The sequence below is a fragment of the Sapajus apella genome, unplaced genomic scaffold, assembly GCF_009761245.1.
Source record: "Sapajus apella isolate SASKATOON/1434 unplaced genomic scaffold, GSC_monkey_1.0 scaffold4, whole genome shotgun sequence".
NCBI classification, from domain to species: domain Eukaryota; kingdom Metazoa; phylum Chordata; class Mammalia; order Primates; family Cebidae; genus Sapajus; species Sapajus apella.
The window spans coordinates 28,160,064-28,186,952 of record NW_022436944.1 but is presented as its reverse complement, the minus strand read 5'-3'; the positions used below and the strand labels follow the sequence as shown (position 1 = coordinate 28,186,952).

The following is a 26,889-nucleotide window of genomic DNA, read 5'->3' as shown; positions in this document are numbered from 1 at the left end:
GAAGAATTCTAATGTTCCCAACATAAAGAAAATATAAATATTTGAGGTGATGGATATTCCATTTTCCCCGATTTGATAATTACACATTATATAAATATGTCAAAATATCTCATGTAGCATGAAAATATGTACAGCTATTATGTATCAAAAAGAATCAGTATGTACCCTAAGATTTATACAAAGGAATATATATCTTCAACAATTTATTCTCTTGTCATCAGCAAGATATTACTTGCTTGGTTTCCCCTTATTCTCTAGTTTCTATCCTTCAGTGTCCTTTTAAAGCTTATTATCAAAAAGCACTATCACAGCCAGACGTGGTGGCTCATGCCTGTAATCCCAGCACTTTGGGAGGCTGAGGTGGGCACATCCCTGAAGTCAGGAGTTCAAGATCAGCCTGGTCAACATAGTGAAATCCTGTCTCTACCGAAAATACAAAAATTAGCTGGGCATGGTGGCGCATGCCTGTAGTCCCAGCTACTCAGGAGGCTGGGGCACAAGAACTGCTTGAACCCAGGAGGTGTGGAGGTTACAGTGAGCCGAGATCACACCACTGCATTCCAGCCTGTGTGACAAAGCAAGACTCCATCTCAAAACAAATAAACAGGCCGGGCGTGGTGGCTCACGCCTATAATCCCAGCACTTTGAGAGGCCGAGGTGGGTGGATCACAAGGTCAAGAGATTGAGACCATCCTGGTCAACATGGTGAAACCCTGTCTCTACTAAAAATACAAAAATTAGCTGGATATGGTGGCGTGCGCCTGTAGTCCCAGCTACTCAGGAGACTGAGGCAGGAGAATTGCTTGAACCCAGGAGGTAGAGGTTGCGGTGAGCCGAGATCGTGCCATTGCACTCCAGCCTAGGTAACAAGAGTGAAACTCCATCTCAAAAAAACAAACAAACAAACAAACACAAATAAACAACAAAAAAAACCCACTATCATTCTTATTATTAATATACTTTTCATAAATGAAAAAGACTCAATGAAAACCTTTTCCCTACCTGGCCTTCATAATACTGACACAGATCTCTTACAGAACAGGACACCCATGTCTAAGCACATGTTCATGTGCCCATGTGTAATGTTTGCTGAGACTTAGCAACCCTCAGAAGGAAAAAAGGTTCCCAGTTTCTGATACTATTTAATCTTACAAGATGAAAAATGAAATGAAACAAAAACTGGATCCTCTACCTCAGCCCTCCCTAGAAGCCAGAATGAATCCTCTGCCTCAGCCCTCCCTAGAAGCTAGGCAGGGCCTCTGCAGCCAAGTGATGAGAGTGTCAGTACCACCTGTTTCTACAAGTTAAGCCACGGACTAGAACTAGAAATTGAGTTTTGCAAAACTGTAGGATAGAAAAGCAACAGTAGTCCTCCTTACCCATGGGGGATACACCTCCAGTGGATACACAAAACCTCAAACAGTACTGAATCCAATTGCCATCACTTGGAACATATGAGTTTCTGTTCATGACTTCTACCTACAAATTAATGTCTTTTCCATCTTCACTGTGCACTTATCACTCACTGTGGCCATTACAGTTGCAGTTTGAGGCGTGATAGAAAACTAGCATTAATTTCTTTTTTCCTTTGTCAGGATAATATAGAAGATTCATCCTCACCATAGATCTTAGCAACCTCAGCAATTTTTTTTCTTTCCTTATTAAGCCAAGAACTTTTACCTTTTCACTTAAAGGAAGCATTTACAGCTTCTCTGTGGCATATCCAAATTGCTAGCATCATTACTCTTGCACCTTGGGCCTATTATTAAGTAAAGCAAGGGTTACCTGAATACAAGTACTGTGATACTACGACAGTAGATCTAATAACCAAGACAGCTACCAAGTGACTAATGGGCAGGTAGCATATACAGTGTGGATAAGGTGGAAAAGGGATGATTCATGTCCTGAATGGGACTGAGCAAGATTGTGTGATATTTCATCATGCTACTCAGAATAGTGTAAAATTTTAAACTTATGAACTATTTATTTCTGAAATTTTCCATTTAATATTTTCGGACTGCAATTGACCACAGGGAACTGAAACTACAAAAAGCAAAACCATGGATGAGGGGGAACTACTGTGTACAAAAATCAGTTGGATACCTCTTAATTCATTGTACCAGGCCAACATTATCCTGATACCAAGCCAGAGATACTACAAAAAGAAGAGAAGTATAGACCAATATCTATTATGAATATGAATGCAAAAATCCTCAACATAATATTAGAAGGCCAAATTCAACACATAGTAAAAGGATTATACACCACAACAAAGTGTTATTTATCCCTGGAATGCAAAGATGACTCAACATACAAAAATCAATCAATGTAATACACCACATTAACACAATAAAGAAAAAAATATACAATCATCTCAGTTTTCAAAAATCCCAAAACACCCTTGGGGGAAACTGTAGCCCCCAAAGCTAAACTCACTTCTTTGGGTTTCCTGTCTAAGATCATGGTATGTGCATGGCATCTTCCTCTAAAGAGGATTTTGATTTTCTTATGTCAAATGCTATATATAAACTATCATTTCTGGCCAGGCATGGTGGCTCATGCCTGTAATCCCAGCACTTTGGGAGGCCAAGGTGGGTGGATCACAAGGTCAGGAGTTCGAGATTAGCCTGGCCAATGTGGTGAAACGCCGTCTCTACTAAAAATACAAAAATTATCCGGGTGTGGTGGTGGGTACCTGTAGTCCCAGCTACTTGGGAGGATGGGGCAGGAGAATTGCTTGAACCCAGGAGGCAAAGGTTGCAGTGAGCCAAGATAGTGCCACTGCACTCCAGCCTGGGAGACAGAGCAAGACGCCATCTCAAAAAAAATATATATATATATTTCTCCAACTCCTTAAACTAAGATCTTGGCTTGAGGTTCCTTGGTTATATCCAGGAGATTGGAAGCCAGGTTGTGACCCAGCTTGCTCTTTGGAATAAGATGCCTTAATCTTAGGCTTCAAATAATTTACATTAATACTTTAAAAAATACTATTCCCTGCATATGCAGATAAGCAGGCACATAAGGAAGCAAGACACCATGAACTACAGCTTAAAGAAACTAAACATGGAAATGCTAGGGGAAAATGGCAGATAGGAGTCAGGACTAGATTGCAGCTCCCATTCCGATGAACAGAGCAGTGGGTGGAGACTCACATCATGAACTTTTGCTCCAGAACTACTGAGGAATACACCAGGAAAGCTGAGAAAATCCACAGACCTCTGAAGGAAGTGGATTGCTCCTGCAGGACCTAGGAGACACCCCAAATATTGTGAATGCCCAAGCTATGCAAGTGGGAAAGGTAGGATTGTCTACCCCTGAATACACATCCTCACTGGGGAACTTGAAGGTCTAGTTCATGGGATAGGATTTGACCTTACCTGGAGCTGAGTCAAATTAGAGAGCAGAGCAAAATAAAGGGGTAGAGGAAGAAATGGGAAAAGCCCTGTGGGCTCTCTGGGTTCCCTGGGAAGCCATGTCTGACTTGTTTCACAAGGGTCCTTTGGAAGGGCTGCCAGAGAAGCTGGTAAAAGACCACATAGAGAAGGAAACTCCAGCTGAACTTTCTAACAACTCCAATTGGACATGAAGTTTCCTGGCCAGAACTTGGGGAAGGGCATGAATCTAGTGTGCAGATTTGACAAATAGGGAGCCATGGTAGCCCTGCTTGCTTTCTCAGCTGGGAGGCTGGTAGCCTGGGGCAAGTTCTCAGCTCTGCTCACCCACTGCCTGGAAACAAACTTGGTGCTTTTGGTGGAGGGGTTGCGGGGCGCGGGCACAATGGGAGTGAGACCAGCCTTTTGGGTTGTATAGGAGCTGGGTGAGGCCTATAACTGCCGGCTTTCCCCAACTTTCCTGACAATCTGCATGACACACAGAGACAGCCATAATCCTCCTGGGAACAGAACTCTATTGACCTGGGAGCCATACCCCTATTCCCCACAGCAGCTGCAGCAAGCCCCACCTAAGGAGAATCTGAGTTCAGAAACACCTAACCCTGCCCCCACCTGATGGTCCCTCTCTATCCACTCTGGTAGCTGAAGACAAAGGGCATATTCTCTTGGGAGTTCTAGGGCCCCGCCTACTGCATGATTTTATAAATACACTATTGATGAGGAAAGCAACCTTGTTAACAAAGCCAACCTAAAAATACAACATTCTAATGGTAAAGGAGTTTGTCCAACAATGTCTTCTCTGAAACTATCATCAATACCAGCAGCTCTGGTACTGCCTGCCCCAAGCTGGCAGCATAAATGAGGGTAGTCCACCAACTGCCTCTATCCTCATGCTAGAGCTCCACAGTATCTCTGGTAGATTCTCTCAAACTCCATGGAATTTATGCTAACTCATTTGATCCTTTCAACACTGGCAGCATACACTGAGGGGACTTCCAGACTCTGCCTGATGAATACTGCTCCCTTTTTGGTAGTCTGAACCCACATATGCAAAGGTATATATAGTGTTGTGTCAGCAAAACCACTAAAATAAGGACTTAATGTTTATAATCATACGTTAGTAAAGATCAGAAACACCTCATACAACTAAACAGTTACCAGCACAAAAGACTCATTTCCTTTCGTCACAATAAACACCCAAGTTTAATAGTTTTTAAAATTAGGGAGTTAATTATTTAATGTTACAAAGTTGCCATTTCTACAAAAAAAAGTTTTAGACATAAAAAGTTGTAGATGCCACCAGCCAGGTGCAGTGGCCCACACCTGTAATCCCAGCACTTTGGGAGGCCAAGAAGGGCGGATCACTTGAGCTCAGGTGTTTGAGACCAGCCTAGGTAACATGGCAAAACCCTGTCTCTATAAAAATATAAAAATTAGCCAGGCATGGTGGCATGCGCCTGTACTCTCAGCTACCCCAGAGGTTGAGGTGGAAGAATCTCTTGAGCGCAGGGGGCGGAGGTTGCATTGGGCCGTGACTACACCACTGCACTCCAACTTGGGTGATAGAGTCAGATGCTGTCTCAAAAAAGTAAATAAACAAAGTTGTAGATGTCTATTAGATATCCAGTAGAGATATAAAGTAGGCAGCTGGATTTGAGTCTGGAATCTGGGGAGAGGACTGCGCTACAGATATAAATTTCAGATCCCAAATTAGACTGAGATCACCAAGGGAATCAGAGTATACAGGAAACAGAAAAGATCTAAGGACTGAGCACTGGGGAATTCCAATACTAAGAGGTAGGGAGATGAGGAAAAAAACAGCAAAAGAAATTACAGAATAATCAATGAGGTCAGAGGGAAACAAAGAGGATATTCTAGAAACCAAGTGAAGGGAATTTCAAGGTAGCAGTGATAGGCCAAAAAAGGTAAAATCTACTGAATTAAGCACCATAGAAGTTACCTGGGACCATAATTAGCTGTTTTAGTACTAACCATCATCTAAGAATTCATAACTCAGTACCTGTAAAGTTTTGTGCTCCTTTTGAAGATCTTTTATTTTATTCTGTTGCTGGCAAACCCTATTTAGTGATTCATCCTCCAATTCACCAATTTTGGATTTCACACTCTCCATAATTTGTTCCAAGTCATCAGCTCGTTGTTCTTGATGGGCTGCTCGGCTTTGCTCTAGCTGAAGTTCATTTCTAAGTTAAAAGACATACAGTTTCTTCCATTAGTATTAAAAATAAATCAGATTACCAAACATACACATATAACGACATATTGACTTTCTAAAGTTTCTTTGCATTCTCTTTATCTAAAATGCTTGGAACCAGAAGTGATTCATATTTCAGATTTTTTTCAGATTTTTGAATACTGCATCGCATTTACTGGTCAAGCAACTCAAATCTGAATATCCAAAATCTAAACTGCTCCAGTAAGCATTTCCTTTGAGCATCATGTTGGTGCTCAAAAAGTTTCAAATTTTGGAGGTTTTTACATTTTCAGATTTGAGATGCTCAACCTGCAACAGAAACTAATAGAAGAAATGTAGGGTATCATTAAGTATCTATGCTAAGCCATTACCAAAAGATTTACCTATTAAAATTTTACCTACAGAAATATTTTTTAGTTTAATCGAAACTGGAAATTAAATTTCAAGATTGTTTTCAAGGCAGTTATTTTTAGAACGCATACAAACAATTCAAAAGAAACGTTTTCCATTTTATTACCTAAGATGCTGATTAGTTTCTATAAGCTCCTGTATCATGTTCTGTTGACGTGATGTTTCTTCCACCAACAGTTTCAAATTCTGTCTCATCCTTTGTGATGACTGTTTGTCAAAAATGATGAGATCTACATTTAAAAAGTATATAATACAGATAGTAAAAATAAAAGGCAAAAAAAATTTAAGATAAAAAATTTTTTAAAGAAAAACAAACATTTTATCTTAAGCAGCAAGAATAGCATCTAATTACCTTTGAGATCTGTTCTTTTGACTAGGGACAAAGGTTTTAAGCCATGCATCATCAACAGCACATTTATGCTTTCCCATTCTGCTTCTTCCTGCTACAATTACAAAGAGAGAAAAAAGGATCAACTTTAAGATATAAAGTGAAGAAATTCTCTCATATATAATTTCCTGCATTTTCAGAATAGAAATTTTTCTCCAAAAGTTTTAAGTATAAATGTTTATGCATACATAATATCAAAACAACACATTTATTGTTTCTAGCAAAATTAGACTAGAGGTATATAAATAAGCACAAATTATTGCATTCTACAGAACACTTATATGTAGGCCTCAAAGAACAAAACAAACAACAACAAAACACCTTGCAATTTCAGTGAATCAAATAAATCTAAGGTTTTTTATTTAATTAAACCACACCAAGCCCTGCTCAGGGAAAAAAAAAAAAAAAAAAAAACAGCTATAAATTAGGCTATAACAACTGAATAGTAAAGAAAAGGTGAGTCACTTATAAGTATCACTTTCATAATGACTAGGGTCACAAAAAAATCAAAACATACCTGACTAGTTGGAACCAATATTTCAGATAGCTCCTTGTCAAAAGGAGCCTGTTCATCTGGATATATGACTCTAATAGAATCGCCCTGAAAGGCACTCTCAAAGTCAAACAAATCTTTTCTTTTGACTGTTGACTTTTTCCTCCTTTTTTTGAGACACATTCTTGCTCTGTTGCTAGGCTAGAGTGCAGTGGCGTGATCTCAGCTCATAGCAGCCTCTGCCCCCCACCCGGGTTCAAGCGATCCTCCTGCCTCAAACTCCCAAGTAGCTGGGACTATAGGCACATGCCACCACGCCCAGCTAATTTTTGTATTTTTAGTAGAGACGGGGTTTCACCGTGTTGGCCAGGATGGTCTCTATCTCTTGACCTCGTGATCCACCCACACTGGCCTCCCAAAATGCTGGGATTATAGGCATGAGCCACTCTGTCCAGCTTTTTTTTTTTTTTTTTTAACATCTCCTACCACTCATAACTTTTCCCTCATTCATGTTTTAGGCTTTCTGATCACAGTTTAACTATGTGGTGGACACAACTAAAATTATCACTGATGTTTGTTTTAGGAGTCAAAAGCTCTGTTAGTGTCTCAGAACATCTGCTGTAACTCATAAAAATAAAATGTTCTGGCCGGGCGCGGTGGCTCAAGCCTGTAATCCCAGCACGTTGGGAGGCCGAGGCGGGTGGATCACGAGGTCAAGAGATGGAGACCATCCTGGTCAACATGGTGAAACCCCGTCTCTACTAAAAATACAAAAAATTAGCTGGGCGTGGTGGTGCGTGCCTGTAGTCCCAGCTGCTCGGGAGGCTGAGGCAGGAGAATTGCCTGAACCCGGGAGGCGGAGGTTGCGGTGAGCCGAGATCGCGCCATTGCACTCCAGCCTGGGTAACAAGAGTGAAACTCTGTCTCAAAAAAAAATAAAAATAAAAATAAAAATAAAAAATAAAAAAATGTTCTGGGTTGGGCACAGTGGCTCACACCTGTAATCCCAGCACTTTGGGAGGCCAAGGCAGGTGGATCAGGAGGTCAGGAGATTGAGACCATCCTGGCTAACACAGTGAAACCCCGCCTCTACTAAAAATACAAAAAATTAGGCGGGTCTGGTGACACGCGCCTGCGGTCCAAGACTCAGGAGGCTGAGGCAGGAGAATCACTTGGACCCAGGAGGCAGAGGTTGCCGTGAGCCAAGATCGCACCACTGCACTCCAGCGTGGGCAACAGTGAGACTTTGTCTCAAAACAAAACAAAATAAAATTTAAAAAATGCTCACATAATAAAGTCACATATTTTGAAAGATTAACTTATACATATTGTTCCCTGATACCACTTTCATTTTAAGATAAAGTAATTGTAAATTCTGAAAATAGCTGGGAATGGCATTTTCCAAAGTACATGCTACAGAACACTAGTCTAATGAAATGTTCATCAAACTAGTGTTAAATAGTATGAAATGTTGTATGCTAAATCCTCCCTTTGGAAACTGATAATATTGTGAAGTGTTAGAGTAAGTAAACCATTTAATAGTCTTTAACCTAGCATTTCCCAAAATTATTTGAGGAAAGAACTCTTTTAAAGGTAAATTTTTCCATTTGTAGATGCAGCATTCTTTGGCACATATTTTGAGAAGCAATGGCTTAAAATATTTTAAGTTTACCTGTTTTTCAGTCATAAATCTGTCTGATGGTTGATTGGAATCCTGGGGTTTAGGGGCTACTGGAAACATAGTTTCTTTTGTAGAATGAAAAGGAACAGAAATTGGCAATTTAAAAATTTGAGTTGCCTAAATGAAAAAAGACAAAAAGTACAATAGGAATTAAAGAAAATTATATTTAAAAGAATCCACTACTCTTGCAGGGCAATTCAGGTCATTCCTGTGTCAAAACCTTATGACTTCTTAGTTAGCTGATTATTAAGAATTATTTGAATAAACCCTATCTTATAATGTTCTCCTTTGAAAATAAAGCATTCTGAGACTTTACACACATACCACACACACATATGCACTCTGTCCTGCCAACTCTCCATCACTGAATGAAGGAAATATTTAACAGTATACTGTGAAAAGCATGTGACATTAATAAACTGTTATCTTTTAGAAGATGATTCTTTCAGTTCTTTATGCTGCATTCAGAAAAAATACAGAAGACATACTCCTCCAAAAAGAGGATACACTGATGAAGTATAATGCATAACTAGTACCCAAGAACACAGGAAAAAAACAAGTAGAAGCAGCATTTGAAGAGCTAATGGCTAGGTCCGCTGGCAAGATGGCCCAATAGGAACAGCTCCAGTCTGTAGCTCCCAACGAGATCAACACAGAAGGCAGGTGATTTCTGCATTTCCAACTGAGGTACCCAGTTCATCTCACCGGGACTGGCTGGACAGTGGGTACAGCCCACCGAGGGCAAGCCAAAGCAGGGTGATGCATTGCCTCACCTGGGAAGTGCAAGGGATCAGTGGATTTTCCTCCCCTGTCCAAAAGTGGTTGTGAGAAACTATATGGGGAAGAACACTGCATTCTAGCCCAGATACTGTACTTTTCTGACAGTGTCCGAAACCAGCAGAACAGGAGATTCTCTCCAGTGCCTATGCCGCTAGCACCCTGGGTTTCAAACACAAAACTGGGCAGTTATTTGGGCAAACACCGAGCTAGCAGCAGGAGTTTTTTTTTTCATATCCCAGTGGCACCTGGAACGCCAGCAAGGCAGAACTGTTCACTCCTCTGGAAAGGGGGCTAAAGCTAGGGAGCCAAGTGGTCTGACTCAGTGAGTCCCACCCCCATAGAGCCCAGCAAGCTAAGATCCATTGGCTTGAAATTCTCATTGCCAGCACAGCAGCCTGAGGTTGACTGGGGATGCTCAAGCTTGGTGGGAGGAGGGGCATCCTCTATTGTGGAGGCTTGAGTGGGCAGTTTTACCCTCACAGTGTAAACAAAGCCACGGGGAAGTTCAAACTGGGCAAAGCCCACTGCAGCTCAGCAAGGCCACTGAGGCCTGACTACTCCTCTAGATTCTTCCTCTCCGGACAGGGTATCTTGGGAAAAAAAGGGAGCAGCCCCAGTCAGGGACTTAGAGATAAAACCCCCATCTCCCTTGGAAGAGCACCTGGGGGAAGAAGTGGCTGTGGGTTCAGTTTCAGCAGACTTAAATATCCCTGCCTGATAGCTCTGAAGGGAGCAGCGGATCTCCCAGCACAGCATTCGAGCTCAGATAAGGTATAGACTGCCTCCTCAAGTGGGTCCCTGACCCCTGTGTATCCTGACTGGGAGACACCTCCCAGTACGGGCCAACAGACACCTCATATAGGAGAGCTCTGACTGGCATGTGGTGGGTGCCTCTCTGGCACAAAGCTTCCAGAGGAAGGAACAGACAGCAATCTTTGCTGTTCTGCAGCCTCTGCTGGTGATACCCAGGCAAACAGGGTCTGGAGTGGACTTCCAGTAAACTCTAGCATACCTGCAGTAGAGGGGCCTGATTGTTAGAAGGAAAACTAACAAACACAAAGGAATAGTTATCAACAAACAGGACGTCCACTCAGAGGCCCCATCCAAAGGTCACCAACATCAAAGACCAAAGTTAGATGAATCCAAGAAGATGGTGAGAAACCAGTGCAAAAAGGCTGAAAATTCCAAAAACCAGAATGCCTCTTCTCCTCCAAAGGATCACAGCTCCTTGCCAGCAAGGGAACAAAACTGGATAGAGAAAGAGTTTGATGAATGGACAGAAGTAGGATTCAGAAGGTGGGTAATAACAAACCCCTCCAAGCTAAAGGACCATGTTCTAACCCAATGCAAGGAAGCTAAGAATGTCGAAAAAAGGTTAGACAAATTGCTAACTAGAATAACCAGCTTAGAGAAGATATAAATAACCTGATGGAGCTGAAAAACACAGCACAAGAACTTCGTGAAGCTTATAGAAGTATCCTTAGCCGAATCAATCAAGCAAAAGAAAGGATATCAGAGACTGAAGATCAACTTAATGAAATAAAGTGAGAAGACAAGATTACAGAAAAAAGAGTGAAAAGAAACGAACAAGGCCTCCAAGAAATATGGGACTATGTGAAAAGACAAAATCTGCATTTGATTGGTGTACCTGAAAGTGATGGGGAGAATGGAACCAAGCTGGAAAACACTCTTCAGGATTTATCGAGGAGAACTTCCCCAACCTAGCAAGGCAGGCCAGCATTCAAATTTAGGAAATACAAAGAACATCACAAAGATACTCCTTGAGAAGAGCAACCCCAAGATATATAATCATCAGATTCACCAAGGTGGAAATGAAGGAAAAAATGTTAAGGGCAGCCAGAGAGAAAGGTGGGGGTGCCCACAAAGGGAAGCCTATCAGACTAACAGCGGATCTTGGCAGAAACCCTATAAGCCAGAAGAGAATGGGGGCCAATATTCAACATTCTTAAAGAATTTTCAACCCAGAATTTAATATCCAGCCAAACTAAGCTTCATAAGTGAAGGAGAAATAAAATCCTTTACAGACAAGCAAATGCTGAGAGATTTTGTCATCACCTGGCTTGCCTTACGAGAGTTCCTGAAGGAAGCACTAAATATGGAAAGGAACAACTGGTACCAGCCATTGCAAAAACATACCAAATTGTAGGGCTGATGGCCCCACAGGGTCGTGGAGTGTCCCTTATGCTGTGCTGAGGCGCAGGATCCGAGAAATAAAGAGACAGGACACAGAAGTACAAAGAAAATGCAGCTGGGCTCAGGGAGCCACAACACCTATCATGGAGTCAGGCGAGGCCCCAAATGTCCAGAAGCAGGAGTATTTATTGTGTATAGGTTAGGGGGCAGGGCAGTGAGTGAAATCATCTTTAAGGATAGTGATAGGGTCGTAAGCAATAAAACATGGGGTCCACCCCCAATAGGTCACCTAGGCCAGGAGGACAGTGCGCAGCAAGGGGCCCGTTCCCATGAAGGCAAGGGCCATGTGCAGTAAGGGGTCCACCCCCATTAGGTCACTGAGGCTTGAAGGTGGGCCGTGCGCAGTGAAGAGGGTGCAGTGTACAATATTTCTAATACTTCTATCTATGGGCAAACTACTTCTAAGAAGATTTATAGGAGGATGCTTTAAGTCACATAGCAGTGACAGAGATGTAAAGGTTACCGCCACCTTCTGGCAGCTTCCAATGAGTTCTATGGGAAGATGCTTTTTGAGCAGCACAGTAGCAAGAGCTGATAAAGTTCACAGTCGCTAAGGTGGATTTCCGGTCTGAGGGCAGCCTTCCACAAGAACTGGAGCAAGGTCCTACAACTCCTTTATCAGGAGGAGTGGCTCTTGCCCCAAGCCTGCCATAGAGCGGGTATCTTTATGATATTGAACGCTGCCGCCTGGGCCATGTATTCTTGTCCTGGTATAACTGTTTTCCCTTAAATCATGCCTTGCACTATATCTGCTCTAGGCATTCCTCCGATTATAAGCTGCTTATTCCTTAATTCATGCTCTGTACTGTGTCCACTCTAGGCATTCCTCCAATTATAAACTAAGATACAATTATATATATGTAGGGAAATATTCTTTAGGCACTCATACTATCAACTATTATATGATTATAACTATTATATGATTATATAAAGGGATTCTTCAAGCCCTAATTCTATAAACTAACATATGATTGTATAAAGGATTATATAAAAGGAAATAGCTGAGTAGTAACACTGCAAAGTGAGATATTCCTCAAGCCCTAACTGTGCCAGGGTTCTGCTTAGCTCTCATTCCTCAGTGCCTATATTGGGAGTTATCCAAACAAATTGTAAAGACCATTGACAGTATGAAGAAACTGCATCAATTAATGGGCAAAATAACCAGCTAGCATCATAATGACAGGATCAAATTCACACATAACAATATTAGCCTTAAAGGGAAATGGGCTAAATGCCCCAATTAGAAGGTACAGACTGGCAAATTTGATAAAGAGTCAAGACCCATTGGTGTGCTATGTTCAGGAGACCCATCTCACATGCAAAGACACACATAAGCTCAAAATAAAGGAATGGAGGAATATTTACCAAGCAAATGGAAAGTAAAAAAAAAACAGGGGTTGCAATCCTAGTCTCTGATAAAACACACTCTAAACCAACATAGATCAAAAGAGACAAAGAAGGGCATTACGTAATGGTAAAAGGATCAATGCAACAAGAAGAGCTAACTATCCTAAATATCTATGCACCTAATACAGGAGTACCCAGATTCATAAAGCAAGTTCTTAGAGATCTACAAAGAGACTTAGACTCCCACACAATAATAGTAGACTTTAACACCCCACTGTCAATATTAGACAGATCAATAAGACAGAAAATTAACAAGGATATCCAGGACTTGAATTCAGCTCTGGACCGAGTGGATCTAATAGGCATCTACAGAACTCTGCAGCCCAAATCAACAGAATATACATTCTTCTCAGCATCACATCGCTCTTATTCTAAAATTGACCACATAATTGGAAGTAAAACACTCCTCAGCAAATGCAAAAGAATGGAAATCATAACAGTCTCTCAGACCACAGTGCAATCAAATTAGAACTCAGGATTAAGAAACTCAACACAAAACTGCACAACTACACGGAAACTGAACAACCTGCTCTTGAATGATTACTGGGTAAAAAACAAAATTAAGGCAGAAATAAAGATGTTCTTTGAAACCAATAAGAACAAAGACACAATGTACCAGAATCTCTGGCACACATTTAAAGCAGTGTGTAGAGGGAGATTTATAGCACTAAATGCCCACAAGAGAAAGCAGGAAAGATCTAAAATTGACACCCTAACATCACAATTAAAAGTACCAGAGAAGCAAGAGCAAACAAATGCAAAAGCTAGCAGAAGACAAGAAATAACTAAGATCAGAGCAGAACTGAAGGACATAGAGACATGAAAAACCCTTCGAAAAAAATGAATCCAGGAGTTGGTTTTTTGAAAAGATCAACAAAATAGATGATAGACCGCTAGCCAGACTAATAAAGAAAAAAAGAGAGAAGAATCAAATACACGTGATAAAAAATTATAAAGGGTATATCACTGCCAATTCCACAGAAATACAAACTACCATCAGAGAATACTATAAACACCTCTATGCAAATAAACTAGAAAATCCAGAAGAAATGGGTAAATTCCTAGACCCATACACCCTCCCAAGACTGAACCAGGAAGAAGTCGAATCCCTGAATAGACCAATAACAACTTCTGAAATTGAGGCAGTAATAGCCTACCAACCAATAAAAGTCCAGGACCAGACAGATTCACAGCCAAATTCTATCAAAGATACAAAAAGGAGCTGGTTCCAAGCAATAGAAAAAGGGGGAATCCTTCTAAAACTATTCCAAGCAAAAGAAAAAGGGGGAATCCTCCCTAACTCATTTTATGAAGCCAGCATCATCTTGATATCAAAACCTGGCAGCGCTACGACAAAAAAAAGAAAATTTCAGGCCAATATCCCTGATGAACATCAGTGCGCCTCAATAACATACGGGCAAACTTAATCCAGCAGCACATCAAAAAGCTTCTCCACCACAATCAAGTCGGCTTCATCCCTGGGATGCAAGGCTGGTTCCACATATGCAAATCAATAAACGTAATCTATCACATAAACAGAACCAATGACAAACATAATGTAATCCATCACATAAACAGAACTACATGATTATCTCAATGGATGCAGAAAAGGCCTTCGAAAAAAATCAACAGTCTTTCATGCTAAAAACTCTCAATAAACTAAGTATTGATGGAATGCATCTCAAAATAATTAGAGCTATTTATGACCCACAGACAATATCACACTGAATGCGCAAAAATTGGAAGCATTCCCTTTGAAAACCGGCACAAGGCAAGGATGCCCTCTCTCCACCACTCCTATTCAACATAGTATTAGAAGTTCTGGCCAGAGCAATCAGGCAAGAGAAAGAAATAAAGGGTATTCAGTTAGGAAAAAAGGAAGTCAAATTGTCTCCATCTGCAGATGACATATTGTATACTTAAAATATCCCACAGTCTCAGCCCCAAATATCCTTAAGCTGATAAGCAACTTCAACAAAGTCTCAGGATACAAACTCAATGTGCAAAAATCACAAGCATTCCTATACACCAATAATAGACAAACAGAGAGCCAAATCATGAGTGAATTCCCATTCACGATTGCTACAAAGATAATCAAATACCTAGGAATACAACTTACAAGGGATGTGAAGGACCTCTTCAAGGAGAACTACAAACCACTGCTCAAGGAAATAAGAGAGGACACAAATACATGAAAAAAACATTCCATGCTCATTGATAGGAAGAATCAGTCTCGTGAAAATGGCCATACTGCCCAAAGCAATTTATAGATGCAATGCTATACCCATTAAGCTACCACTGACTTTCTTCACAGAATTAGAAAAAACTACTTTAGATTTCATATGGAACCAAAAAAGAGCTCACAAAGCCAATACACCCCTAAGCAAAAAGAGCACAGCTGGAGGCATCACGCTACCTGACTTCAAATTATACTACAAGGCTTCAGCAACAAAAATGGCATGGTACTGGTACCAAAACAGATATATAGACCAACAGAACAGAACAGAGGCCTCAGGAATAACACCACACACCTGCAACTATCTGATCTTTGACAAACCTGACAAAAACAAGCAATGGGGGAAGGATTCCCTATTTAATAAATGGTGTTGGGAAAACTGGCTAGTCATATGCAGAAAGCTGAAACTGGATCCCTTCCTTACACCTAATACAAAAATTAACTCAAGATGGATTAAAGACTTAAACATAAGACCTAAAAGCATAAAAACCCTAGAAGAAAACTTAGGCAATACCATTCATGACATAGGCATGGGCAAAGACTTCATGACTAAAACACCAAAAGCAATGGCAACAAAAGCCAAAATAGACAAATGGGATCTAATTAAACTAAAGAGCTTTTGCACAGCAAAAGAAACTATCATCAGAGTGAACAGGCAACCTACAGAATGGGAGAAAATTTTTGCATTCTATTTCTGACAAAGGGCTAATATCTAAACTCTACAAAGAACTTAAACAAATTTACAAGGAAAAAACAACCCCATCAAAAAGTGGGCGAAGGATACGAACAGGTATTTCTCAAAAGAAGACATTTATACAGCCAACAAACATGAAAAAAGCTCATCACCACTGGTCATTAGAGAAATGCAAATCAAAACCACATTGAGACACCATCTTGCGCCAGTTAGAATGGCGATTGTTAAAAAGTCAGAAACAACAGATGCTGGAGAGGATGTGGATAAACAGGAACGCTTTTACACTGTTGGTGGGAGTGTAAATTAGTTCAACCATTGTGGAAGACAGTGTGGTGATTCCTCAAGAATCTAGAACTAGAAATACCATTTGATCCAGCAATCCCATTACTGGGCATATACCCAAAGAATTATAAATCATTCTACTATAAAGACAGATGCACACGTATGTCTATTGCAGCACTGTTCACTATAGCAAAGACTTGGAACCAACCCAAATGTCCATTAATGATAGACCAGATAAAGAAAATGTGGCACATATACACCATGGAATGCTATGCAGCCGTAAAAAAGGATGAGTTCATGTCCTTTGCAGGGACATGGATGAAGCTGGAAACCATCATTCTCAGCAAACTAACACAGGAACAGAAAACTGAACATCGAATGTTCTCACACGTAAGTTGGAGTTGAACAATGAGAACACATGGACAGAGGGAGGGGAACATCACACACTGGGGCCTGTTGGGAGGTGGTAGGCTGGGGTGGGGGGCGGCGGGGACAGCCTTAGGATAAATACCTAATGTAGATGATGGGTTGATGGGTGCAGCAAACCACCATGGCACGTGTATACCTATGTAACAAACCTGTATGATCCACACATGTATCCTAGAACTTAAAGTATAATAAAAAGAAAAATCAACATCCCTTCATGATTTTAAAAAATCCTAAAAAAACAGGATATAAAAGGAACATACCTCAACATAATAAAAGCCGTATATGACAGACCCACAGGCAGTATCATACTGAATGGGGAAACACTAAAAGCCTTTCCTCTAAGATCTGGAACAGAACAAGGTTAAAAAATTGATAAACCTTTAGCCAGACTAACGAAGAAATAAAGAAAAAAATCAAATAAAATCAGAGAGGAAAAAGGACTGGACTTGCTCTAGCTAGGATTGGAATTGCTTTAGCTAGAGATGAAAAAGGACTGGAATTGCTCTGGCTAGCAATTAGACATGAGAAAGGAAAAAAGGGCATTAAAATTTGAAATAAAAAAGTCAAATTATCCTTGTGTTGCAAATGATATGATCTTATATGTGGATAAACCTGAAGACTCCACCAAAAAGCTACTTGAACTGGTAAACAAATTCAGTAAAGATGCAAGATACAAAATCCGCTTACAAAAATCAGTAGCATTTCTACAAACCAACACTGAACAATCTGAAAAAGAAATCAAAACAGTAATCCCATTTACAATAGCCACAAAGAAAATTCAACACCTAGGAATTAACTGAACCAAAGAAGTAAAACATCTCTACAATCAAAATTATAACATACTGATGACAGAAAATGAAGAGGCCACAAAAAATGAAAAGATATTCCATGTTCATAGATTGAAACAATCGATATTGTTAAAATATCCATACTACTCAAAGCAATCTACAGATTCCATGCAAATGCCTAGCAAAATACCAATGACAAATTGGTATTCACAGAAATAGACAAAATAATCATAAAATTTATATGGAACCACAAAAGACCCCAAACAGCCAAAGCTAAACTGAGCAAAAAGAACAAAAGTGGAGGAATCATATTACCTGACTTATATTACAGAGCCATATTAACCAAAACAGCATAGTACTGCCATAAAAATAGACATGTAGACCAGTAGAACAGAATATAAAATCCAGAAACAAATCCCCACAGTGACAGTGAACTCATTATTGACAAAGGTGCCAAGAATATGCATTGGGGAAAGTCTCTTCAATAAATGGTGCTGGGAAACTAGATATTCATATGCAGAATGGAACTAGACTCCTATCTCTCACCATATACAAAAATCAAATAAAGATGAATCAGACTTAAATCTAAGCCCTCAAACTATGAAACTAGTATAAAAAAATTGGGGAAACTCTCCAGGATAATGGATTGAGCAAAGATTTCCTGAGTAGTATCCCACAAGCACAGGCAATCAAAGCAAAAATGGACAAGTGGGATCACATTGAGTTAAAAAGCTTCTGCACAGCAAAGGAAAAACAAAGAGACAACCCACAGAATGAGAGAAAGTATTTGTAAACTACCCATCTGACAAGGGATTAATAATCAGAATATATAAGGAGCTCCAACAATTTTTTTTTTTAGTATCACTCTGTTGCCCAGGCTGCAGTACAATGGCACGATCTCAGCTCACTGCAACCTCTGTCTCCTGGGTTCAAGCAATTCTCTTGCCTCAGCCTCCCAAGTAGCTGGGATTACACGCACGTGCCACCACACCCAGCTAATTTTTTATATTTTTGGTAGAAAATCAGTCTATTAAAGAGATATCTGCACTCTCATGCTTACTGCAGCATTATTCATAAAAGCCAAGATTTGGAAGCAACCTAAGTGTCTGTCAATAAATGGATAAAGAAAATCCAGTACATATACATAATGGAGTACTATCCAGCCATTAAAAGAGAATGAGATCCTGTCATATGCAACGACATGGATGGAACTGTAAGTCATTATGTTAAGCGAAATAATCCAGGCGCAGAAAGACAAACATCGCATGTTCACATTTATTTATGGGATCCAAAAATCAAAACAATTGAACATATGGAGACAGAGAGCACAATGATGGTTACCAAAGGCTAGAAAGAGTAACAGGTCAGCTGAGAGGAAGAGGGGTTGGTCAACAGGTTAAAAAAAAAAAAATAGAAAGAATAAGATCTAGTATTTGCTAGCACAACGGGTTGACTATATTCAATAATATAATTGTACACTTTTAAGTAACTAAAAGAATTGGATTTTTTATAACACAAAGGATAAATGCTTAAGGCAATGAATACTTCATTTACCCTGATATGATTATTATATATTGTACGCCTATATCAAAATATCCCATGTAACTCATAAATATGCACATCTATGCACCCATGAAATTTTATGTTTTAAACTGTAAAAGTTCATATTAAAAAAGAATATCTCTACAGGCAAGAAAAACATACTAGAAAGACATGCTCACAAAACAGATAGTAACTATAACCGCTATTTTAAAACAAGCTAAAATACGTGGAAAACTGTAAGACATGAAAGAACAACATAATTAGAAACAAGAAAAGCTTGGAAATGAGCTTATAGAATCTAGAAATTAGTAACTTTTAAAAACTAGCCATTTCCTAAATAAAGGTTAAAGAAGAAGAAAAATGAATAAAGACTACAGACAATGCCTTAAGAGAAACAGAGATTAAAAGAAAAACAATTTTAAAAATTAAAAAGAAATGAAGAAATATGAAAATGACATATAGGCAAAGAAGCCCAAACATACACTAACAGTGGTAATTGAAAACTAAAACAACAGAACCAATTTAAAAAACTATAATTCAGGAAACTTGCCTTATTTTAAAATTCATACAAGCTGTAAGACTTAGAATAACCAAAACAACTTTGAAAAAGAACAGGCTGGCCATGGTGGCTCACACCTGTAATCCCAGCACTTTGAGAGGCTGAGGCAGGAGGATGGTTTGAGGCCCAGGAGTTCAAGACCACACTGGGCAACATAGCAAGACCCCATCTCTACAAAAATAAAATAAAAAAGATTAGCCAGGCACTGTAGCATAAACCTATAGTCCCAGCTACTCTGGTGTCTGAGGTGGGAAGACAACTTGAACCCAGGAGTTTCATCAATGAGCTATGATTGTGCCACTGCACTCTAGGCTGGATAACAGCAAGATCCTATCTCTGAATGAATGAATGAATGAATGAAAAAGAAAAAAGAAGTTGAAGGACTAATACTACATCATTTCAAGGCTTATAAAGCTACAGTAATCAAGACAATATAGCACTGATATCAAGACAAACAGATTAATGAAACAAAATATAGTCAAGAAACAGACTCATACATATAGGGACACCTAAGTTTCACCAAAGGTATAAAAGTAATTCCGCAGGAAAAATGTTAGTTTTTTCAATAAATGACGCTAGAACAATGCAATAGCGTCAAAAAAAAAGGAGAAACAAAGAAAAAGGACTTTCAGCCATGCCTCACACCATATACAAAAAAGTTAACTTAAAATCAATGATATAAACCTAAAACTTAAAATCACAAAATATCTAGAAAAACACAGAAAAACTGTAGATATCTGCAATCTCAGAGTTAGGCAAACATGTCTATGATATGACACCAAAAGCATGATCTATTGAAGAACAAATGGGGCTTCATAAAAATAAGGTCTGCTCTTTAAAAGACACCATTTTGAGAATGAAAAGAGAAACCACATACTCTGAGAAAATAATTGGGAATCGGAAAAGGTTCATATCCAGAACATATAAGGAACTCTCAAAACGAAGTAAGGAAGTTAACAACAATAATAAGTAAACAACTGAACTTGAAAATGGGCAAAAAATTTCAATAGACATTTCACAAGAGACATACAGATAGCAGCAAGTAAGCACATAAAAAGATGCTAAACATTGTTAGTCAGGAGGGACCTGCAAATTAAAACACACAACGTGACACTACTACCCACATATTAGAATGGCTAAGAATGACTATACCAAGTGTTTCGAGGATGTGGAGGAACTGGAACTCTCGTATACTGCGGATGGGAATTTAAACTACTACAACCACTTTGTCAATCACTTTGGCTATTTCTTAAAAGGTTAAGCACTTACCATAAGACCCAGCCATGCCATTGCTAGAATTTACCCAAGAGAAATCAAAGCATTATGTCCACACAAAGACTGTACACAAATGTTCATAAGAGCTTTATCTATAATAGCCAGAAACTGGAAACAACTCAAATGTCCAACAGCAGGTGAACAGACACACGAACTGTGGTATACCCATTGGGTGGAATACCCTTCAGCAATAAAAAAGAATACGTGCAACATGGATAAATGCCAAAATAATTATACTGAAAGCCAGCCACAAAATAGTACATACTGTAACATTCCATTTATACCAAACTCTAGAAACTGAAAACTAATCTGTGGTGATTGAAAGCAGATCAGTGGTTGCTGAGAGAATGGAGGTTAGAGAAAGAGAGTACTAACTAGAACAAGAAAATCTGGGGTGATGATGTATTGACAATGCTGATTGGGGTGATGGTTTCATAGGTATATATGTATGTGAAAACTTATCGAATTTTATACTACATATGTGCGGCTTATTGTACATTAAATATATCTCAATAAAGCTGTTTAAAACATAGTTTTCCTGAAATTATAAAAAGATTTGAAACTACAAATGGAAAGAAAATGTCAAATACCCGAGAATACTGACCCAAAACAACCAACACAATGTTACATTCTACTATTATTACCAGACTTTAATGAAAAAGAAAAAAATTGGCTGGGCGTAGTGGCTCATGCCTGTAATCCTGGCACTTTAGGAGGCTGAGGCAGGTGGATTACTAGAGCCTGGATTCATGACCAGCCTGGGCAACATGGCAAAACTCTATCTCTACAAAAAAAAAAAAAAAAAAAAATTAGCTGGAAGTGGCAGCATACACCTATAGTCCTAGCTTCTCAGGTGGCTGAGGTGGGAGGACTCCTTGAACCCAGGAGGTGGTGGTTGCCGTGAGCCAAAATCATGCCACTGTGAAAAAAAAAAAAAAAAAAAAAGAAAGAAAGGAAGAAAGAAAAAAGAAAAAAAATCATTTGGTCATCTACAAAAAAAAAAAAAAAAAAAACCCACATGACTTATAAGAAGAAAAAAAGTTGGATTATCATCTAACTTTGATAACAATGCTTTATGCCAGAAGAAAAGGGAGAAATGTATTTAAGAAATTCAAGGAAAAGAAGTGTGAACCAAAGAGTTTGTATCTGCAAAACTGACCTTCAAGTATAAAAAGAACAAACTTTTATCAGTATACAAGAACTTAGACAATATTTCTTCCTGAGGAATCTAACAATGTATTAGCTTCAGGTAGCCAAAATGCCTAGAGAGACCTCAGCAAAAACACTGGTGGTAAACATTAAACACATTAATAGAACTAAGAAGAGACTAAGAGGGAAAAAGCAGAACATGAAATGGCTATATGCTCTCACAATGCAGATAGAGTACAACTGTTAAAAGAGAGAGAAGAAAAAAACAGGAAAAACATAAACAAAAAAAGCTTTAATGTTTTCAGTAATCATACTGATGGTGATTTCAGAAATATAGTTCTGGTACGGCCATATGTATAATACAGGATGAGTAAATACGGGATATTCTATTATCTCCTATATTCCTGAGAATCATGATAATCAGTATGGAAAAAAGGAGTTACAGCTGTGATAGAGAAGTTGTTAAGTAAAAGCTTTGTAGTCTCTGAATTCTAATCTGAAGACTGGAAGTAGAATACATTAGGTATCTTTTAATATGTGTGTCTGTAGAGAAATGTAAGTATCCTAGCTCTGTCTACTGAAAAGCCTGAAACAATGACTAACTCAGGATCCTCAGCATTCAGACTATAACTGAAATACTATTTCCCTCTAAAAGAAACTAGGGCATTTTAAGGAAATGGCTGATTTCAGACCTGCGATAGGAATTGTTCAATATATCATATAGCAAGGAAGCTATCAAAAACTAGGAGCCCAGGCTCACAGTGCAGCTTGGCCAACATGGTGAAATCCCATCTGTACTAAAAATACAAAACACACACACACACACAAACACACAAATTAGCAGGCCTGGTGGTGTGTGCCTATAATCCCAGCTACTCAGGAGGCTGAGGCAGGAGAATCTCCTGAACCCAGGAAGCAGAGGTTGCAGTGAACCGAGATCCCATCACTGCACTCCAGCCTGGGTGACAGAGTAAGACGCCATCTCAAAAATAAATAAATAAATAAAATAAAATACAGGAAAGTGATTACTATAAAACCTAGAATGGCAACTAAATGGGAACACAGGATTTGTGACTGGGACGGGGCCATGGAGGGGATCTGGCATACTGAATAGTATAGTCTTATAATAATTTATTAAGCTATATATTTGGTACATGATTTATAATAAATATTTCATTTTACAATAAAAAGATTTTGTGAAGGCCAGGCGAGGTGGCTCACACCTGTAATCCCAGCACTTTGGGAGGCCAAGGTGGGCAGATCATGAGGATCAAGACCATCATGATCATGAGGCAGATCAAGACCATCATGGCTGACATGGTGAAACCCTGTCTCTACTAAAAATACACAAATTAGCCAGGCGTGGTGGCCTGCCTGAAGTCCCAGCTACTGTGGAAGCTGAGGCAGGAGAATTGCTTGAACCTGGGAGGCAGAGGTTGCAATGAGCCGAGATCACGCTGCTACACTCCAGCCTGGGCAACAGAGCAAGACTCCATCTTCAAAAAAAAAAAAAAAAAAAAATTGTGAAATAACAAAAACAGAAAAGTAAAGGAAATGCTAACTAAAAGAAAGCTGGTAAAGGCTGAACATTCCAAATATGAATATTTGAAATCCAAAATGCTCCAAAATCCAAAACTTTTTGAACACCAACCTGACACCACAAGTAGAAAATTCCACGCCAGACCTTATGTGACAGGTCACAGTCAAAACCTCGTTTCATGCATAAAACTATTAAAAATGTATTAAATTAGCTTCAGGCCATGTGTATAATGTGTATATGAAACAATAAATGAATTTCGTGTTTAAAGTTGGGTCCCATTTTGTGTTTAAAATATCTCATGTATATACAAACATTCCAATTTTGTTTTAAATCCAAAAATCCAAAACATAATTCTCAGCATTTCAGATAAGGGATACTCAACCTGTACAGCTCTGTAGCCAGACCACCTCGGTTCAAATCATGGATTCTGCCATACAGCCAGGAGAGTACAGTACTAATCTGTGTGCTTCAATTTCCTCATCATAAAATGAGGATAATAAAAGTACTTATCTGACAGAGTTAAACGTTAGGAGAGTTAATATAGAAAGAATACAAAGCATTCATTGCCTGACACACAGGAGGATGGAGATGGTGATTAGAGTTGGCAATCAGCTTTCTGTGTTATCTTAAATAGCTACTTAACCTCTCTAAGCTTCAGCTTCTCGGCTGAATTGTAAAATATCTATCCGATAGAATTATCAGGAGGCTAAAAGGAAATATATGTAATGAACCTAGCATAGTAGTCAATAAATATTAGATTTTTTCCATGGCCTCCCAACATCTGGAGTCATCCATTACATTAGACATACCTCGGTCATAGCATATTACTCTTGCACTTTACACCTGGTCATGCAGGTTGATCTCAATGAAATGATCACCCAATGAGTCTCACGGTCTGAAACTGATCTTCATCTAGGTTTCAAAAAGATAAAAAGAACAAAATCTTGAAATGTTCAACTTCCCACTAAGAATGGTCTTGTGTTACTCCCAGAGCAGGCATCCATGGTACTGGTAATCCTGAGATAAAGCAGGCACAACTGAAATAACAGCTAATGGCCTTCCCAGCTCACCATCATATGCCCCTCCCCTTCTCTTCTCTCCCCACCTTGTTGAGACATTTAGCTGGCTATGCAAATCTATCATCATCCATTGTCAATTCTGACTTCTGGCTTCACAGGTAGGATATTCTCATTTGCAAGGGTACTAAAATGAAGCATCCTCAGACAAACTACCACTGATCACAAAAGCAAACCCAGGAAGAAAACTACTCCTCATTTGCACCCATGACCAAGCCCTCCTTTTCAGAGATCCATTTCTGTGAAATAAATGGGCCAATAGTTTGCAGCAACCTTTTCCCCGCTATAGGCTGTGACAGGATACAGGTCTAGAACTTTTAAAGTCACAGGAAGAGACCAAATGCTTTCTAGGGCCAACACAGAAGCTATAGTTTTAATTACTGTCGTAACACACTCAAAATAAGACTGTGGGGTAGGAGTTGGAGGGTAGGAGTTGGTTTGTACAGGGCATAGTAAGCCACACATAGAAAAGCAAAAACATAATTGTATCTTCTGGCACTTTCTAGGTTTCCCAAGTCTTTCAGCCAAATTGCCCTTTATAGGTCTGAAGCCCCTTGTAACATGCTCCATACCTTAAATTTTAATTATTTTTTCACATTTGGGGTGGGGGAGGGGAGCTGACAACCATGGCCAATAACTGTTCCTTCTCAACTTGAATCACACCAAAATCTTTAAGCGCCTTCAAAAGTATATACTTAAAATTACTACAATAAATGAACACGTACAAAAAAAAGAAAAATAAATGAACACGTGTAACCCTTTCGAAGTCTCCATTCCTTATTAAATACAAAAGCTTCTATTCTAAAAAAATGTGGTAACTTGCTGTTTAATGTTCCTAAGAAAGAGCTGAACCTACTCCAAATAGGAAAAAGAATTAAAATGGGATGTCATCTCAACCAAATCATTCTGTCCCAAGAGAGGTGACATGAAAGGGACAGAACCTTGCTTTAAAGCAAAAGCTGTTGGTAAGACGCTCAGTCACCTCTTCCCCAAAAGGTGGGGCAAGGGAGGCCTGAGTGTCTACTTGGCAATATTTAAAGTACAAAACTCAAGCAGAAGATTGAAACCAATACGGGTAATGCCGGCACAGTGTCATATATATATATATATATATATATGGTGTGAGAGAGAGAGAGAGAGAGAGAGACAGACAGACACACACACACACACACATACAGAGAGAGAGAGACAGAGAAAAGGGGAGAGAGAGAGAGACAGACACACACGGAGTCTCGCTCTGTCACCCAGGCTGAAGTGCGGTGGCGCGATCTCGGCTCACTGCAACCTTCGCCTCCCAAGTTCAAGCGATTCTCCTGCCTCAGACTCCTGAGTAGCTCGGATTACAGGCGCGCACCACCACGCCCGGCTAATTTTTGTATTTTTAGTAGAGACAGGGTTTCACCATGGTGGCCAGGCTGTTCTCGAACTCCGACTTCTGGTGATCCGCCCACCTCGGCCTCCCAAAGCGCTAGAATTACAGGCGTGAACCACCGCGCCAGGCCTGTTTAATATTACTATGATTGAAAAACATAGTGGCAGGAAACTCTTTCTGATTGGTCTCTCTGTTACAGGCGTCTTCACCTTCTGACATTTTTCACCTGGAAAGACTCCTATTAGGCTCTGTATAAAGTCAGAGGTCTTCTGAATCCGGAAGGAGCTTAATAAACGGCAGAAAGAGACACCTGCGCTTTTCGACTAACAGCCCCCTTCTGCTCCGAGTCCTCACTCCCTAAACAACCTTCGCAGTTTGACACAAAACGAGCGCTTCAGCACGGGGCGATTTTGGGGGATGGAGCAATTGCCTACAGCTTATCCCAAATCGAGTTTGCGCCCGGTGCGGTTCTGAGTTTTACTCTTTTTGCCTCATTTAACCCTCACAACCACCGTGTAAGGCAAGAATTACCAGCTTTAGTATACAAATAAAGACTCGGAGACGCTGAGACATTAATTAAAGGAGAAGCCAAATAACACAAAGGCTGGGGAGCTGGGACTAGGTTTGTCCGATCCCCAAACCCTTACGCAGGGATTTTTAATAGGCGCGACCCTGTCCCAGGCGGCTCCTCCCTGACAAGGGTCAGTCTGACCACTTTTAGGCCCAAGTGATGTCAAGTCCGGGGTGCCCCAGGAAGGGGGCTCATGCCGGCGCCTCTGAGAGCCCCGAGTGCCACTCACCTTCCTCAGTCGCCACCTCCCACCAGCAGCTCCCCGGGCCCGGCTCGCGCTGGCGCAGCTAGGTGAGGCCCCGCCTCCGCGACCGTTGCTGCCGCCGGGGGAGGGCGGCAAATCGAGCCCTAGCGCGTCGAGGGCCGGCCCCTTCTCTGCCTGCAAAAGCCACCAA

The 26,889-nt window shown here is 40.0% G+C and overlaps 1 protein-coding gene across 4 annotated transcripts in view; it reads right to left on the bottom strand.

Moving 5' to 3' along the window:
* The window catches only part of CEP70 (centrosomal protein 70), a 67,490-nt gene extending 40,601 nt beyond the window's left edge, over window positions 1-26,889 (bottom strand). For 2 of the 4 annotated variants that reach the window (XM_032265181.1, XM_032265189.1), the window contains exons 1-6: window positions 26,724-26,889; window positions 24,285-24,387; window positions 8,572-8,697; window positions 6,371-6,461; window positions 6,125-6,248; window positions 5,416-5,596 (exon numbers count right to left, since the gene is read on the bottom strand). In XM_032265181.1, the coding sequence (XP_032121072.1) occupies window positions 5,416-5,596; window positions 6,125-6,248; window positions 6,371-6,461; window positions 8,572-8,697; window positions 24,285-24,293 (531 nt within the window). In that variant the 5' untranslated portion in view covers window positions 24,294-24,387; window positions 26,724-26,889. Of the gene's footprint in view, window positions 1-5,415; window positions 5,597-6,124; window positions 6,249-6,370; window positions 6,462-8,571; window positions 8,698-24,284; window positions 24,388-26,723 lie in introns of those variants that run through there. The other 2 variants (XM_032265198.1, XM_032265209.1) reach the window with 2 other exon arrangements.